The sequence below is a fragment of the Bufo gargarizans genome, chromosome 4 (genome assembly GCF_014858855.1).
Source record: "Bufo gargarizans isolate SCDJY-AF-19 chromosome 4, ASM1485885v1, whole genome shotgun sequence".
NCBI classification, from domain to species: domain Eukaryota; kingdom Metazoa; phylum Chordata; class Amphibia; order Anura; family Bufonidae; genus Bufo; species Bufo gargarizans.
The window spans coordinates 384,726,234-384,742,704 of NC_058083.1; the positions used below are offsets into that span (position 1 = coordinate 384,726,234).

The 16,471-nt window shown below is 46.0% G+C and overlaps 1 protein-coding gene across 2 annotated transcripts in view; it reads left to right on the top strand.

The window, feature by feature from the left end:
• LOC122934643 (cytochrome P450 1B1-like) overlaps positions 1 to 10,609 on the top strand; it is a 29,115-nt gene extending 18,506 nt beyond the window's left edge. For both annotated transcript variants that reach the window (XM_044290255.1, XM_044290256.1), the window contains one exon: positions 9,371 to 10,609. In XM_044290255.1, coding sequence (XP_044146190.1) covers positions 9,371 to 9,953 — 583 coding nt within the window. In that variant the 3' untranslated portion in view covers positions 9,954 to 10,609. The remainder of the gene's footprint in view (positions 1 to 9,370) is intronic.
• The last annotated feature ends 5,862 nt before the right edge of the window (positions 10,610 to 16,471 follow it).

Sequence of the window (16,471 nt, forward strand, 5' to 3'; positions counted from 1 at the left end):
TTGACCCTACTTGTGTTGCCCCACCTTCTGTTAATTTGGACCTGCCTACACAATGGGGCCACTTTTAGGTTCTTTTTTCAGGGCAACTTTAAGTTTCCAGTATGCCTCTGGTCATACCATATCTCACCTCTGATAGTCCAAGATACTTGCTGTCTTTTTCAGCCCTGCTCAGGGCAGCAGGAAGTGTCTTAGACTATCAATACGCATCAGGTAGTCTTAAAAGCAATGCAGCCATCTTGGATGACAGAGGAGGAACCCAGTAACTGGTAGACCTGCAGCTAAAAAAAATAATAAAGAAGGGCACCAGGTAAGTGCTGTGTTCATTCCCCAGTCAAAGTGATTTATTTTTTCTTGAACCGGAGGGTCACTTTGCACAGTATGTCCACCATAGTCATAATTTCCAGATTCTAAACTGTATATAAAAGTTGGGCAGTGTTCTGAAGAGATTGCATTATTGCTTTGTTAAGTTACGTCCTTCATGTTACAGCAGAATTGCATTCAAAGTTTTAATAATTGTCATGGGAAACAGTCAACAAACTAGTAGTCAAACTAGTAGTCAGTAGACAAACACTCCTTTACAAGACAGTAATTTTTTTCATAGATAAGATTACTGTACAGTTAATGGTATACAACACCAGAATCCAGATCCCCTAGCTCACTTCTATTAGATCATATGTAAGAGTCGCACCAGACATAAAAAGATGGTCTATGGTTGAAGCACCCTGCTGTCATCAAAGGGAAAGTTGGAAAACATGAGGTCCACACATTGTTCTTGCACAGGGAACCCTGGCTGAGAGATTTCAGCTCTGAGCTATAACTCCTTCTGTAATCTATCCTTTTTTTATTTTTTTAATAGTTTTTAGCATACATAGCATGTGCTGCATTCCTCTATACAGCGCACATTGTAGTGGAACTACTGAGCAACTTTAGATTGTATTTGGAGTGGTCTGTCACTTTTCCCCTGGTGCAACAGCAGACATCCGGCAGCTATGGTGTATGCTCAGCTCCTAAGCAGGTGCCATCTTTAAAGACTTGACCTTTGCCATACATATATGGCAGATATCAGGAAGGGGTTAAAGGAGTTTTCCAGGATTTTACTATTGGTGGTCCATTGATGGCCTATCCTCAGCATAGGTCATCAATATCTGATCAGCAGGGGTCCGACAGCCCCCACCAATCGGCTGTTTCCTTGTAGCTCTCGCATATGAAGTTGACACGAGAACTACACAGTTCCCTCATTTATATAGTGGATGGAAATGGTTACTACAGCACTCCACTTCAGTGGAAGCAGTACTGCAGTAACCAGCTCCGTACACTACATAGTAGACGGAGCTACTGCAGAACAGCTGATCAAAGTGAAGGAAGGGTGCTGGACCCCGGGCAATCTGATATTGATGGACTATCTGAAGAAACCCTTTAATATGGCATCTTGGGAGGTCCATGCACCAGAAATGAAAATCTATACCCGCTAGGAACAATTTTTCTGGTGTAACTAATGTTAAATTTGTCAAGCTGTATAGGCTCTATTCCTACCCCTTTGCCCCACACAAACTTATTTAACAAAGTGGTGTGCATGGTGTTAATTTAATTAGAAGTTCCACAATTTTGCACAAAAGAAGACTTACACAAAAATGTGTAACTATTTGTAATAAACTTACCTGTCTGGGCTCCAGTGGCAAAATCCTCAGCCTTGGCATGGTCACATCAAGAGAGATGCGCTGCTGAACCACTCCCCCTGGTGACACGACCGCATCCTTAGTAACAGGATGCAATGCTCTGGTTCTCCCTGCAGAGGGTGCATTCTGGGGCAGATTAGCAGGGGGCTAATTGCTGCTCTATTACTGTGTACTAGTGTTTCTGACTAATAGAGCGCCGAGTCATTGACATATCAGGTTCTGATCCGACTAGGTGCTCGATTTAAATCCCTTCCTGGCCATAGACCAGCGCCAGTGATAGTCTTGGCTGATTATCTAGATTCCTTTTTCCCAGTTCCTGTATTTGCGTACTGATTCCTCTGTGCTTTTGACCCCTGCTTGTCTTCTGACCACTCTCTATCTCACATGTTTGGTACTGTGTAGCCTGTCTGGTTCTGATCTCAGCTTGTCTTCTCACCATTCTCTGTCTCTCGTTTAGGACCATGTAGCCCTTCTGGTTCTGACCCATTGCCGTACGAATAGCAATGTAGCGGGGGCGCAGACCTAGCGGAATGCGTCTTGACTTGGGGGGGAGACTTAAGGCAGGTAAGGGTTAAGAGATAGGGAGTGTGGGAAGGAGAGGAAGTAGTTAAGGGGTGGAGTTGGAGAACGGTTTGGCGGGCAGTATAAAAGAAAGGGAAAGGAGGGGCTTAGGGGAGTTGCAGAGAACGAGGAAGTTATGGCGGACCTGGAGGCTTTGGTGTCGGCGGTGAGAGACGCGGCGCGGCAGCACGGGACGGCGTGGCTGCAGGATCATCTTACCGGAGCGCTGAGTGGGGTTCCTGTTCCGAGTGCAGCGGTGGAGGTGAGGACCAGAACCCGTCGTTCGGTCCCCCCGGAGCGGCTCAGCCCTGAGGCGACCCCGAGGGTCAGGAGGCGGGTGCGGAGTCCTTCCCGTGGCCCTTTGATGAGATCGGCGGTGATGGCGTCTGGCTCGGCGCCCCGGCGCAGCGGAAGGTCAGTGGCGGCTTGGGCGTTTGCTGAGCCTGCCCCCAGGTCCGTGAGAGAGGAGCGTGGCGGGTCTAGACCCTGGAGTGATGGACGGAGATCGACGGACTCACCTGCGGATGTGGGGGGATTCCTGCCAGGGAGCGGAGCGGCGGCCTTGCTCGATTCTGCGGATGTGGCGGGACCGCGAGCGGAGGCCGGTAGGAGGGGACGTGCGCCAGGTGCGGCGGCGGGAACCCGGCGTGAGAGAAGCGCGTCGCGGCCCCTGGAGGTGTGCCGGCGACTGGAGTAAGGAGCGCCGACTAGTGGGCCGGATTTACTTCCGCACCCTGTGCGGCGGTGTGGCAGGAATGGTTCGGCAGGTGAGGAGGTGGTGCCGACTGCGTGTGGGTCGGTGGCGGCTGCGGTGGCTGGGGCCAGGAGGTCCTTGGTTTCATCGGATCGACGTGGAGGCAGGGACCGGGGGTCCGGTTCACACACCCTCGCTAGGAGTCCCAGCGGTGGGTCCTCATCGGGACGGAGCATGGAGGAGGGAGAGCTTGAAGCGGATTCTTCCCAGGCGGCAGGTGTCCTAGCGGAGGTAGCGGGGCCGGATGCTGTGCCATGTTTGGGTGGAGGCCTGTCGGTGACACATGTTGGAGGAGCGGCGGCTGCTGGGTCTTCTTCCCAGGGACGGCCAGGTGAGGGAACGTCTGGACATGTTGCGGTGGGGGCAGGGATTGGGGATGCTGGGCCTAGTCAGGTGGTGGGGGTTCTACGGTTTTGGTGCAGGAACTGTTATCCGGTATGCTGGCTCTGTTGTCGAGATTGGGGCAGGGAACGGCTATGTCGCCAGCGTCGGTGTGGGGGCCTGTGCAGGGTGTCAGTGGTCCGGGGGCAGTTGCTGGGGCGGAGTGCTTGGGATCTCAGCCTGGGGTGTCTGTTGGACCTTCAGTGGGGGAGTCCGCTAGGCAAGGGAGCGTGTTGGGTGATGGTGTGCAGTTGGCGGATGCGGCTAAGGGTGAAGTGTACGTGTGCTTCGAGGGTCCGTTGGGGGCGCACTTGAAGCAGGAGGTTAAGGACAAGATATGGAGGGATGAGTATGTGGAGATATTCTCCCTTCTTCCGTTGGAGAAGTTTAATTTGGATAGGGGAAAACGTTATGACAGTAAGCGGGAGGAGGAGGAATCCGCGTACGTTTCAGAATTGGCTACAGGCCTTTGCCATTTTTGCTAGTGTGGTCGGGGAGAAGGCTCCGGAACATTGTTCGGCGTTGTTCGGTTATATGGATTCCATCGGAGAGGCTCATCGGGTTTATGGGGGTGTGGCGTGGCTCAGATACGATGAGCAGTTTAGGCAGAGGAAGGCGGTCAGGCCGAGCATACGATGGGATCATAAAGACATTAGTCTTTGGATGAAGTTGATGACGGCTCCGAAAGGGGGGTCTATGCCCTTTCGAGGGGGGGCCAGGGGATCCTCGGCCAGTGAGGGGCACAGTGTTGGGAGGAAGGGCTGTTGCTGGCAATACAATGAAGGCCATTGTCGGTTCATGGCCGAGTGCCGGTTCAGACACGAGTGCTCCGGTTGCGGAGGTGCCCATAGTTTGTCCAAATGCTTCAAGAGGGGGAGAGGCAAGGGACCCGAGGTTGCGCCGAAGAGGGGTGACACCGGTGATGGTGGGAGAGATGGCGCCTTATTTAGAGAGGTACCCAAATAGGGAGGCGGCTGCTTTGTTGCTGGCAGGTTTTCAGTGGGGTTTCAAAATTCCGTGTCTGTCGGTTGGGGATGGTACCGTTCCGCGGAACCTGTCCTCAGCGTTGTGTTGTCCGGGGGTGGTGACCGAGAAGATTGCTAAGGAGGTTGCTGCGGGTAGGGTTCTTGGTCCTTTTGCTTGTCAGCCATTGCTGGATTTTTGGGTGTCACCGTTGGGGCTAGTGCCGAAAAAAGAGCCCAATAAATTTCGTTTAATACATCATCTGTCCTTTCCGCCGGGTGGGGCGGTGAACGATGGTATAGCGGAGGAGTTGTGTTCAGTTTCATACACTTCTTTTGACGCGGCTGTTCGGTGGGTCCGTCGTTTTGGTCAGGGTGCCCTGTTGGCGATATTGAGGCCGCGTTTCGGTTGTTACCGATTCATCCGGAGAGTTTCCACTTGTTGGGTTTTCAGTGGGAGGGGAGTTTTTATGTAGATTGCTGTTTGCCGATGGGTTGCGCGATTTCATGTTCACTGTTTGAATGTTTTAGCACGTTTTTGGAGTGGGTAGTCAAGGTGGAATCGGGTTGGAATTCGGTTTTACACTATCTTGATGACTTTTTGTTTATCGGCCCTGCGAGCTCGCGGATCTGTTCGGTTTTGTTGAGAACTATGGAACGGGTGGCGGCTCGTTTTGGGGTGCCGTTGGCCCCGGAAAAGACAGAGGGACCGGCAACGGTGCTTCGTTTTTTGGGGATTGAAATAGATAGCGTGGCTATGGAATGTCGGTTGCCGGTGGATAAGGTGAGGGATTTGTTGGAGGATTTGGCGTTTTTGGTGCGGGCTAGGCGGGTTCAGTTGCGGAAGGTGCAGTCGGTGCTGGGCAAGTTGAACTTTGCCTGCAGGATATTGCCGATGGGGAGGGTTTTCTGTCGCCGGCTGGCGCAGGCCTCGGCGGGAGTGGTGGTTCTGTTTCACTATTTGCGTTTGTCCTCGGAGGTGAGGGAGGATTTACGGGTTTGGCAGGTTTTTCTGGAGGGTTTTAATGGTCGGGCTATGTGGATTGAGGCGCCGGTCTCTAATGTGGACTTGGAGTTATTTTCGGATGCATCGGGTTCCGGAGGGTATGGGGTGTATTGCAGTGGACAGTGGAGTGCGGGGCCCTGGCCGGTGGAATGGCAGGAGGCAGGTTTTCTTGGGAACTTGGTCTTGTTGGAGCTGTTTCCGATAGTGTTGGCCACGATACTGTGGGGGGACAGGTTTCGGAATAAGCGGGTACGTTTTTCTGTGACAACATGGGGGTGGTGCAGGTGATTAATAGTCAATCGGCCTCGTCGCCCCCGGTGTTGAGATTGCTCAGGTTTCTGGTGTTACAAGGTTTGCGGTTGAATGCTTGTTTTGTTTCTGTTCACCTGCCGGGGGTTGAGAACTCCATAGCTGATTCTCTTTCTCGTTTCCAGTGGGATCGTTTTCGAGGATTGGCGCCAGAAGCGGAGGTTCAAGGGCTGTCCTGTCCCCAGTGGCTCTGGAGCGTGGCCTTGGGGTCTCGGCTGACTTGATTCGGCGGTCTGTGAGTAAAGGGACGTGGTCGTCTTACTCGGCAGTGTGGTCGCTTTGGGAAGGTTTGTTAGAGCAAGTAGGGGTGGGTGATTTGGTGGAGGAGTGGCAGTCCGTGTTGGTATATTGGTTGGGGGTGTCGTTCAGTGAGGGGTTGTCCTTTTCGGTTGCTTCCAAGAGGTTAGCTGCGGTGTCCTTTTTGTTGCATTTGCGCGGTTTGGTGGACGTGACCAAGACTTTTTTGGTGCGGCAGGCTTTAAAGGGCTATCGTCGTGGGGCTGTTCGCAGGGATTCGCGGCGGCCAGTGTCGTTTGAAGTTTTGTTGCAGTTATGGGAGAAAGCTGGGGTGATTTGTGTTTCGTCTTTTGAGGTTGTGTTGTTTAGGGTGGCTTTTTCCTTGGCTTTCTTTGGGGCGTTTAGGATCTCAGAGTTGGTGTCAGCTACTCGGAAAGGGTCCGGGGGTTTGTTGAGGGAGGATGTTAGTATTCAGGATGGTGTATTGCTGTGTAGGTTGCGTAGGTCCAAGACGGATCAGGTTGGAAAAGGGGCGGTTTTGTGGTTGCGGCCGCTGACGGGGTCTGTGCTTTGTCCGGTACGCTGTGTGGAGGAATTTTTGGCGGTGCGGCCACGTGGTTCCGCTCCTTTGCTGGTGCATCAGGACGGTTCTAGTTTGTCGGTTTTTCATTTTGTGGCAGTGTTTCGGTCTTGTTTGCGGGCGGCTGGGTTGCCAGCCCAGGAATATGCGTCGCATTCGTTTCGTATTGGTGCTGCGACAGAGGCGGCCCGGTGGGGCTTAGGGGATACTGTTATTAAAAGGATTGTCCAGTGGGAGTCGTTATGTTTTCGGTCTTACGTTCGACCGCATTTGTTATATGGAGGTGCTAGATAGATGTAGCCTTAGGAATTTTTCTTTTCGGGTTGTTTAATGTACGTGGTTTGTTGTTTGTTTTGTTTTGCAGAAATGGTGACGGGATTGGCGTGGATTTTCGGGCACTCTTATGTCTACTGGGGCGCCTTGCGGGCGGACGTGCGGCGGAACGGCCGTCGCTTGGGTTTTTCCCCGGAGCAGTTGCAAGTACGGTGGATTGGGCTGCGTGGCCTCATGTGGGGTCGTGTGTTGCCGGAGTTTCAGGTGCATGTAGCCTTGGATCGGGCTCCTGACATTGTTGTGATACATGCGGGGGGAACGACTTGGGCGTCCGTAGGTCACGGGATGTTATCAGAGACATTAAGCTGGATCTGCTCCGATTGCTGTCGCAGTTCCCGGACCTGATTGTGGTCTGGTCCGATGTGGTTGCCAGGAGATCATGGCGGTTTGCGCGGTCAGTATTAATGTCTCGGGCGAAATTAAATAAGGAGGTGGGGCGTTTAGTGCGTCGTCAGGGTGGCTTAGTGGTTCGGCACCAGGAGTTGGAGGCGGCTTCGCCTCAATTTTTGCGGTCGGACGGAGTCCATCTTAACGATCTGGGGAGTGATATGTGGGCTCTGGGGATCCGAGACGGTTTAGAGATGGCTTTCAAGGTGTGGCGTGACTCCCACAGGTGAGGTGTCACCGGTGGTCGTCGGTGGCAGTTTCTGAGGTGGGATCCTGGGGGGCAATTCATGGTTAAGAGATGCGTTAGATGGTGGAATGCGCGTCTATTGGAGTTTAAAAAGCTGGTTAATGCGCCTCCTGTTCGGCCTAAGTTGGCCTAGGGGAGCTGTATACTTGGAATTGGTGGATTTGGTGTCCTTGGGTCGGCGAACGCGGCCAAGGGCAAGGAAAGTCATGAGAAAAGGAGATCGGGAATAAGACGTGTTTTGGGGTTGCCTCCCAGGATCTCTTGGAGGGTTAACAGCGGGAAAATGTTAAGAAAATGTTAAGATAATGTTATGATATTATTGTTGTAATAATATGCATGTTTGAAAGAAAGGTTGTAATTTACATGTTTAATTAATAAAGGTGGCCTTTTACGGCCATATTTTACCAACAAGATGGTGGTGGAGTCTTATTGGAAGAGGGGGGTTGCGGTAAAGGTATGGGGTAGCCGGAAGGGTTCTTCCATCCCATTAAGTCAGACTCTGCTTTTGTGTTTGTTGTCTGTTGGTGTTTGTCCATCTCTGCACTTATTTAGAGTAGGGATCGTCGCCCATTTGCAGTTCTGCCAAGTAGGGCTTATACTGTAAGTAGGTAGGGAAAGTGGGCTGTGTCCTAGGTTAGGGCTCACTGTCCTTGTCTGTCCCTACCTACAGGCGTTACACACTGTTCTATGCCAGAAAAAACTGACATAGAAACCATCATATATTTCCACCAGTGCCTGGAAAATGCATCAAATATTGTAGAGAGACACACCATATTTAAGAAGGGCTTATGCCATTTTCAATTTTGTTATGCAACTTCTATGACACATTTTAAAAATGATGCAAAAATATAAAATTTGATATTGACTTTAGGCCTCATGCACACGACCGTTGTTGTGTTCTGTTCCGCAAAACGGGGTTCTGTTGTTCCGTGATGGGTTTCCGTTTTTGTTTCTGTGTGTCTTCCTTTATTTTTGGAGGACCACCAGACATAAAGGAAGGTAAAAAAAAGTCTAAGACAGGTTTGCCATGCAAATGATAGGAATAAAACGGACGCGGACGACAATCTTCTGTGCCTCTGCGTTTTTTAGCGGTCCCATTGACTTGAATGGGTCTGCAAACCGTTTTCCGCAGAGAAGAATAGGACAGGTTATATTTTTTTGACGGACTGCAACCACGGATCACGGACGCGGATGGCAAACGGTGCACTATCCGCATTTTCAACGGCTCCATAAAAATGAATGGGTCCGCATCTGAAACGCTAAAATCGGCGGAATGGACGTGGAGACAAACAACGGTCGTGTGCATGAGGCCTTATTGTGTTATTCTTATGATACTATGAACTCAACATAAAATGTTGTATTTGTTTAATGAGGAAATGATTTACTTATCTTATCAGAATTTCTGTCAGTTGCTGCGGGAAAGTTTAGCTTAGAGTTCATATAGTGATACTGCCTTTTAGGGTATCTTTTGCTTCAGATTCTGTACAGTGTAAAGATTGTACTTTCCAGAATACATACCACAACTTCATGTTAACAATTGACAATAGCTGGTCTTACACATTAGATAAAAATACATTTCATTGTGATCATAAATCTAATGTGTATAGTGGTCTCCCAATCATCTCCTCATGGCAAATGTCGAGAAAAGATGAATCAAGTGTAAAGCCAGCTACAGGGCTATACTGCATGATGTACACAGTACAAGATATGCTACTGTGAAAAAGTTAAGATACCATATATAATAATTAATTCAATATTTTACATAGGGTGTTTTTTTTTTGTTTTGTTTTTTTCACATTATAAGGCAAACCAGTTGGACAGTTACTGAGATTTTCTATTATACTCTAATTTTATCATTATGGATAATTAACTATACCTTTTAGAAGGGAAGTGGTCAACTTCTAACTAATGATATTTGATTATATTCCCTTATACAGATACCCAGAGATTCAGAAGAAGATGCAGTATGAAGTGGATAAGGTCATTGGAAGAGATCGCTTACCCGGTGTTGACGATCAGTCCAGTTTACCATACATCATGGCATTTCTTTATGAATTAATGCGATTTAGTAGCTTTGTCCCTGTCACCATTCCTCATGCAACTACAAAGGACACCAATCTCATGGGTTACAATATTCCTCAAAACACTGTGGTATTTGTCAATCAGTGGTCAGTCAATCATGATTCCTTAAAATGGTCAAATCCAGAAGAATTTGACCCATCGAGATTCCTGGATGATAAGGGATTTCTCAATAAAGACACGGTGAGCAATGTGATGATCTTCTCAGTAGGTAAGAGAAGATGTATAGGGGAAGAGCTATCAAAGATGCAGCTGTTTCTCTTTGCATCCATTTTGGCTCATCAGTGTACATTTACTGCCAACCCTGGAGAAAATCTGAACATAGAATGTGACTATGGCTTGAGCATCAAGCCTAAGCCATTTACCATCAGTATGAGCCTTCGGGATGGTAATATGGACCTACTGAATAATACAGTCCAAAAAATGAAGACAGAAAATTAAAATGCTACAGATGTCCTTTAGACATTTTATAGCTGGGAACACCATTAAGCAATGAATTGCCAAAACAATAGTGGTGGACATATATTACTATACATAATATGTATCTAAAATGTTAAGACAATGCCATGGATGGTTACTGCTGTTTTATGTCATATTGAGTTCTGTTATCTGAAAGTCTGCCCTCAAAAATGAGACTTTGGCCTTTAGCAAATACTAAGGGGGAGATTTATCAAAACTGATGTAAAGGAAAACTTACTTAGTTGCCCATAACATTCAGTCAGATTCCACCTTTCTGGTAATAAGTCAAAAGATTGTTTGTAGTCAGGGGTGAAATCACTTGTGGCTAACTGTAGACTTCCGAACCATTCAGCATAATAACATCAAAAATGGTAAAGTTGTCTTTGGTGGTAAGTGAAGTAATGTTCAAAATGAACACAATCAGCTAATATAAAACCCAGACTGTACGTCAGTCTCTGGGAGGTTCTCACACTGTATTTCTGTTTTTCTTATGACAAATGTTCAAAATGTATGATCATAGCCCTGTAGGCTTGAAGTATCTATCAAACAAAGTGATCCTCAGGATCCACTCTCCAATTATACAGAACATGTAAACTTTATTGCTGTTGATACACACAAATACAGTATGATATGCTCACTATGGTCTTTTAGGTTATTTTTTCATCAAGCCATAAAGAATACAGCTATGGACCAGCTATGGACCAGCCATAGATCCTACAGGGAAATTTCCCAGTGGGCCGCCTAAGGCCTCCTTACGACGGTACATAGCGATCTGATGCTCTCAACATTAATTCATGCTATCAGCCTCTGGTACTTATGCACCTGGCTGGAAGAAGAAAGTGCCCTCCTGCATTCAACTGTATTGCCGTCCTCAGTGCTGCAATTGGTTCTGCTGGGGCAGTATTTTGTGCTGCACTATATTACTGCTGGCCCCGTCTAGTTATGTTGGCCCTGACTACTTATATTGGTCCTGCCTTCTGTCAATTTAAACCTGTCTACAACATGGGTCCCCTTTTTTTTTTTTTTCAGGGCCAATTTAAGTTCCCAGTCCGCCCCAATAGACAGATGGTTGGCTCTATATTCCAGTTTTCTTGTGCTGGACATATGGGTCTAGGATACAGCATATCCAGAATCCTTATTTTGTGGGTTTTTATTTTATCCACTTGATTCATCTGTGTAAAATCAAGTATTTTTTCCCCTCTGTAAATCCTTAAAATCCACACCAAAATCCACAATACAATCTGCTTGCTCTGCATTGCAACTAATAACATCTGCAGGGGAAAAAATAGGGCACGTGATGGAATTGAAAATCGTCAGCATGTCTAAAATTTCCAGCTGAATTTTTACACCGTTAATGAATGGGATACGGTACTTTGTTCTGGATCTTCAGTGCAGATTCATCAACTGAAATTCCAGGACAAATACTCATTGTGCAAATTCACCCTCAGGATATGGTCCCACATAGTGGTGTCCACATGTGGACCCAAAATTGGGGTCTACATGTAGACTGCTAATTGGGTGCATGATTTTGCCAGTAATACTGCAGTTTTACCTGCAAAACCATGCATTCATCCATCATGTTAATAGCTATGGTGGTAAAATGGTGAGATTACCATTAAAATTGCATGGATGAAAACTACTAATTTGAAGACTGCACCTACTGCATGCAGTGGCTGCACCCATTGCATGCAGCTGCCGCTATATGGACCTTACTACACTTACTTTTGTAAAAATAATATTTTCCCTTGTTCATTTAAAGACCTCACTTATAAATATTTAAATTATCTCACTATATACACATTACTTTGGATGGGTATGGAGGGTATGGACATGTTGAATTTTTTTGTTGCTCCAATGCATCCAGAGCATGCATACAATTGTTGGAGATTTCGACAAAGACTATCAGTCAAGGGTCTTCATTTTATATGCATTGGAGCAATTATTTTGTGCTTACTGAATGTTGTTGAATAGAAAGTGATGGTATAGTCTAAGAGCAGTAGCAATAGAAACATGCAAGACATTAGAGAAGGCTCAGAAAAGTCAGACGAGAGAAGGAAGGGAATGTGTAAAACCTGCCATGAATAAGGCTCCATTCACACGTCCGCAATGTGTTTTGCGGATACACGGAGCCACGGATCCGCAAAACACGGAAAGCGGCAATTTGCGTTCAGCATTTTGTGGACCGCACATTGCCGGCACTAATAGAATATGCCTGTTCTTGTCCGCAATTGCGGACAAGAATAGGACATGTTCTATTTTTTTGCGGAAACGGAAGCATGGATACGGAAGTGCGGATCCGCAAATGTGGATGCGGACAGCACATTCCGGCCCCATTGAAAATGAATGGGTCTGCACCCGTTCCGCAAAATTGCGGAACGGATGCGGATCCATTTTGCGGACGTGTGAATGGACCCTTAGTAATACTCAATTTTTCAGCTAAACATTATGGGGGACATTTATTGAGACAGGCATTTTCCACACCGGTATTAAGTCCCTCTGCACTGCTGGAGGTAACGCTAAAGGTGCGGGCCTTTACAATAACTTTGGGCGTCATCCAGCAGGCCGTGCAACAGACCTAACTGTATGACAGCCCTCTTGCCAGCATTTAAGCTATTTTCCACACCAAAAAACTGCCACAAATGAGCTGGGCCTTCATGCCTAGCCGCCAACCCACCCATGTTACATTGCCTTTTCTCACCACTTCTGAAAACTGACTTGAAGGGAAAAATATTGCAAGTTTTAGAGCACAAATGGCATGTGACAAAATTTTTGACCTATTTATGCCACTAAAGTGGTCTAAATAGATTATTAAAACTCCCCCTATATTGTCCCCATTTTGAAATGCAAACATAAAGAAACAAATATATGGTTATAATGGTTAAAGGGATTCTGCACTTTGTTTTAACTGATGATCTATCCCCTGGATAGATCATCAGCATCTGATCGGCGGAGGTCTGACACCCGGGACCCCCGCTAATCAGCTGTTTGAGAAGACAGCGGCGCTCCAGGAGAACCACGGCCTTCTCACTGTTTACCGCTGACCCAGTGACGTCACGACTAGTATGAACTAGCGTGGGCGGGGCTAAGCGCTGTTCACTTGAATGAAGCTTAGCCCCGCCCTCGCTAGTTGATACTAGTCGTGACATCACTGGGCCGGCGGTAAACAGCGAGAAGGCCGCGGCGCTGCTGGAGCGCTGCTGCCTTCTCAAACAGCTGATTGGCGGGGGGTCTCGGGTGTCGGACCCCCGCCGATCAGAAGCTGATGATCTATCCAGAGGATAGATCATCAGTTAAAACAAAGTGCAGAACCCCTTTAAGAAATATATGGATTTTTTTAGTACAGTTCCTACTTGTAGACCTATATCTTTGTGTAGAATTTGATTGAATGAATCAATAACACCTAACTGCTCACAATGGTGTACATTTATTAAGATCAGCGTCGGCCTCTCCGTAACTTTGGCACATCAGCTTCCTAGCTGTCTTACATTTAGACCTTTTCTACACCTGAAACAGGTGTAGAAAATGGTAAATGAGACCTGGCGTGAGCAGGGCGAAGTCGTAGATAGCAGCACAACTAACCGTTGTGCCGCCATCTGCACCTGGAATACACCTAATTAGACGTATTTCAGTATAATAAATTACCCCCAATGTCAGCCAGGCCTTTCTGAACTTAGCATACGTCTGTGAATCTCATGTTGTTATATTTAGGTCTACATTAGATCATATATTTGTAAGACATGTAAACGTTTATATATTTTATATATATATATATATATATATATATATATATATATGTTTGTGTTAAAATAGTCCACTTCTTTCTGTCAACTACTTCCGTTTTCTCAAACACTAGATTATATTTAGGATTTTTCTGTTTATTGTATAAATACCAGTAAATATTGTATATGTTAGAATAACCTAGTCACTTTAACTGGTCATGCACATTAGATAAATGTTGACTGAACCTACTGAGTTTGGCAAGGAATCCCAACTGTTCCTGGATGGCTAATGTCGGAGGAAAAAAGTGTTGGGTATTTGGATTTCAAATGCTTGATCCTTTTCTTCTCAGGGAGATGTCGATTCCAGGGGTTTCTGGTAGCATCTTTCTCTCTTTTCATGACACATGTATGCAGTTCTTGTATTTGGAGGATCAGGAGAGATATACTATATGGACACAAGTATTGGGATACACCTCTTAATCATTGAAGACAGGTGTTTCATTCAGCCCCATTGTCATAGGAGAATAAAATCCAGCTCCTGGCCATGTAGTCTGCCTTTAGAAACATTTGTGAAAGAACGGGTTCTTCTAAAGATCTTACTGAATTCCAACATGGTCCTGTAATAGCATGCCACCCCTGCAACAAGTCAGTTCATGAAATGTATTCCCTTCTAGATATTCCACGACCATCTGTAAGTGGTTTTATTGTAAAGTGGAAGCATTTAGGAACCACAGCAACTCAGCCGTGAAGTGCAGACCATGTAAAGTTACAGAGCGGGCTCACTGGGTGCTGAAACTTACAGTGCATAAAAGGCGCCAATGCTCTACTGACTCAATGACTGCAGATTTCCAAACCTCCTCTGACGTCTACATCAGCACAAAAACTGTGTGTCAGGAATTTTTAATGGCATGGGTTTCAAGGGCCGAGCAGCCACATGCAAGACTTTAATCACCAAACACAGTTTCAGAATGGAGTGATGTAAAACACAATACCACTGAAATCTGGAGTAGTGCAAGGATGAGCTTGGGTTTTGCAAATGGCAGGAGAGCTTTACCTACCTGTATGCATTGTGCCAACTGTAAAGTTTGATGGAGGAGGGATAATGCTATGGGCTTCAACACACCAAAACATTTTGGACAATTGTATGGTTTCAACTTTGTGGGAACAGTTTGGGGAAGGCCCTTTTCTCTTCCAGTCTGACTGCCTCAGTGCATTAAGCAAGGTCCACAAAGGCATGGCTGGGTGAGTTTCTTAACGGAGAACTTGACTTGACAAAGAGCCTTAACCTCATCCCATCCAACACCTATGAGATGAACTACAACAGTGTGTGATGAATGCAGCAACATTTCCACATACACTTTCATAGAAGAGTAGAAGTTGTTTTAGCTGCAAAGGGGGGACCAACACCATATTTATATCTATGGATTTAAGCTACTATAGGTTTAAAGTATAGATGTCCCAATACTTTTGTCTATAAAATATAGCTGTTATAGCTAATGTAAGGTGTATGGCCAGCCTTAGAATATCTTCTCAAGTGAATTAGTAAAAGTAAACTGCATTATGCCTTTTATCTTATCTAATACCACTGTGTATGGTTTTACCTAATCAGCCTTTGTTTATTAATATGATGAAGCACAGCATGGAGCACTATGGCCTCTTCAAGCAGGCGATTATTGGGAATGGCAATAGTTGGACCAGTACCGATCAGATATTGATGATCTATCCTAATGATAGGTCATCAGTATTTTACTCCCGAAACACCCCTTTAAAGCCTGCGGGATAGTTCTAGATATGACATAAATACCAGAAACTTCAGAAACTTTAAAGGTTAAAAAATGCTAAAATAAATACTGCACTATTAAAATTCTCCTCCTACAGAGCTGCTTTTCATTGCTGAGCCCTCTGTATCGATGAGACCTCAGTGATGGCTCAGCCACATGACCGACAACCTTTTAATTCATTCTATTTAAGGAATTAACCTTAGGACTTGGGCAGGAAACATTTTTGCTCAAATCCCAATCAAACATGGAAAACAGAGCAGACAGGCTCTTCCTCTATAATATTTGCCATGTCATTTACACTGCTCCTTTGCTATAAAGATGTCTAAGTGACAAGTTAATTTTAATATTTTATTGGGATTATTATTTTTACTATTGCAATTTATGATATCCTGAATAATTATTTGAATTATACTCAGTTAGCTATATATAATAGAGAATGTATACAGTCATTAATGCAAACCAATAACGATACTATCTTAATAAAATTGTACTGCAGAATTGTGATACATATTTGTAACTATTTTAATGCCAGATATACACTCATCTAAAGAATTATTAGGAACAACTGTTCTATTTCTCATTAATGCGATTATCTAGTCAACCAATCACATGGCAGTTGCTTCAATGCATGTAGGGTTGTGGTCCTGGTCAAGACAATCTCCTGAACTCCAAACTGAATGTCAGAATGGGAAAGAAAGGTGATTTAAGAAATTTTGAGCGTGGCATGGTTGTTGGTACCAGACGGGCCGGTCTGAGTATTTCACAATCTGCTCAGTTACTGGGATTTTTACGCACAACCATTTCTAGGGTTTACAAAGAATGGTGTGAAAAGGGAAAAACATCCAGTATGCGGCAGTCCTGTGGGCGAAAATGCCTTGTTGATGCTAGAGGTCAGAGGAGAATGGGCCGACTGATTCAAGCTGATAGAAGAGTAACGTTGACTGAAATAACCACTCGTTACAACCGAGGTATGCAGCAAAGCATTTGTGAAGCCACAACA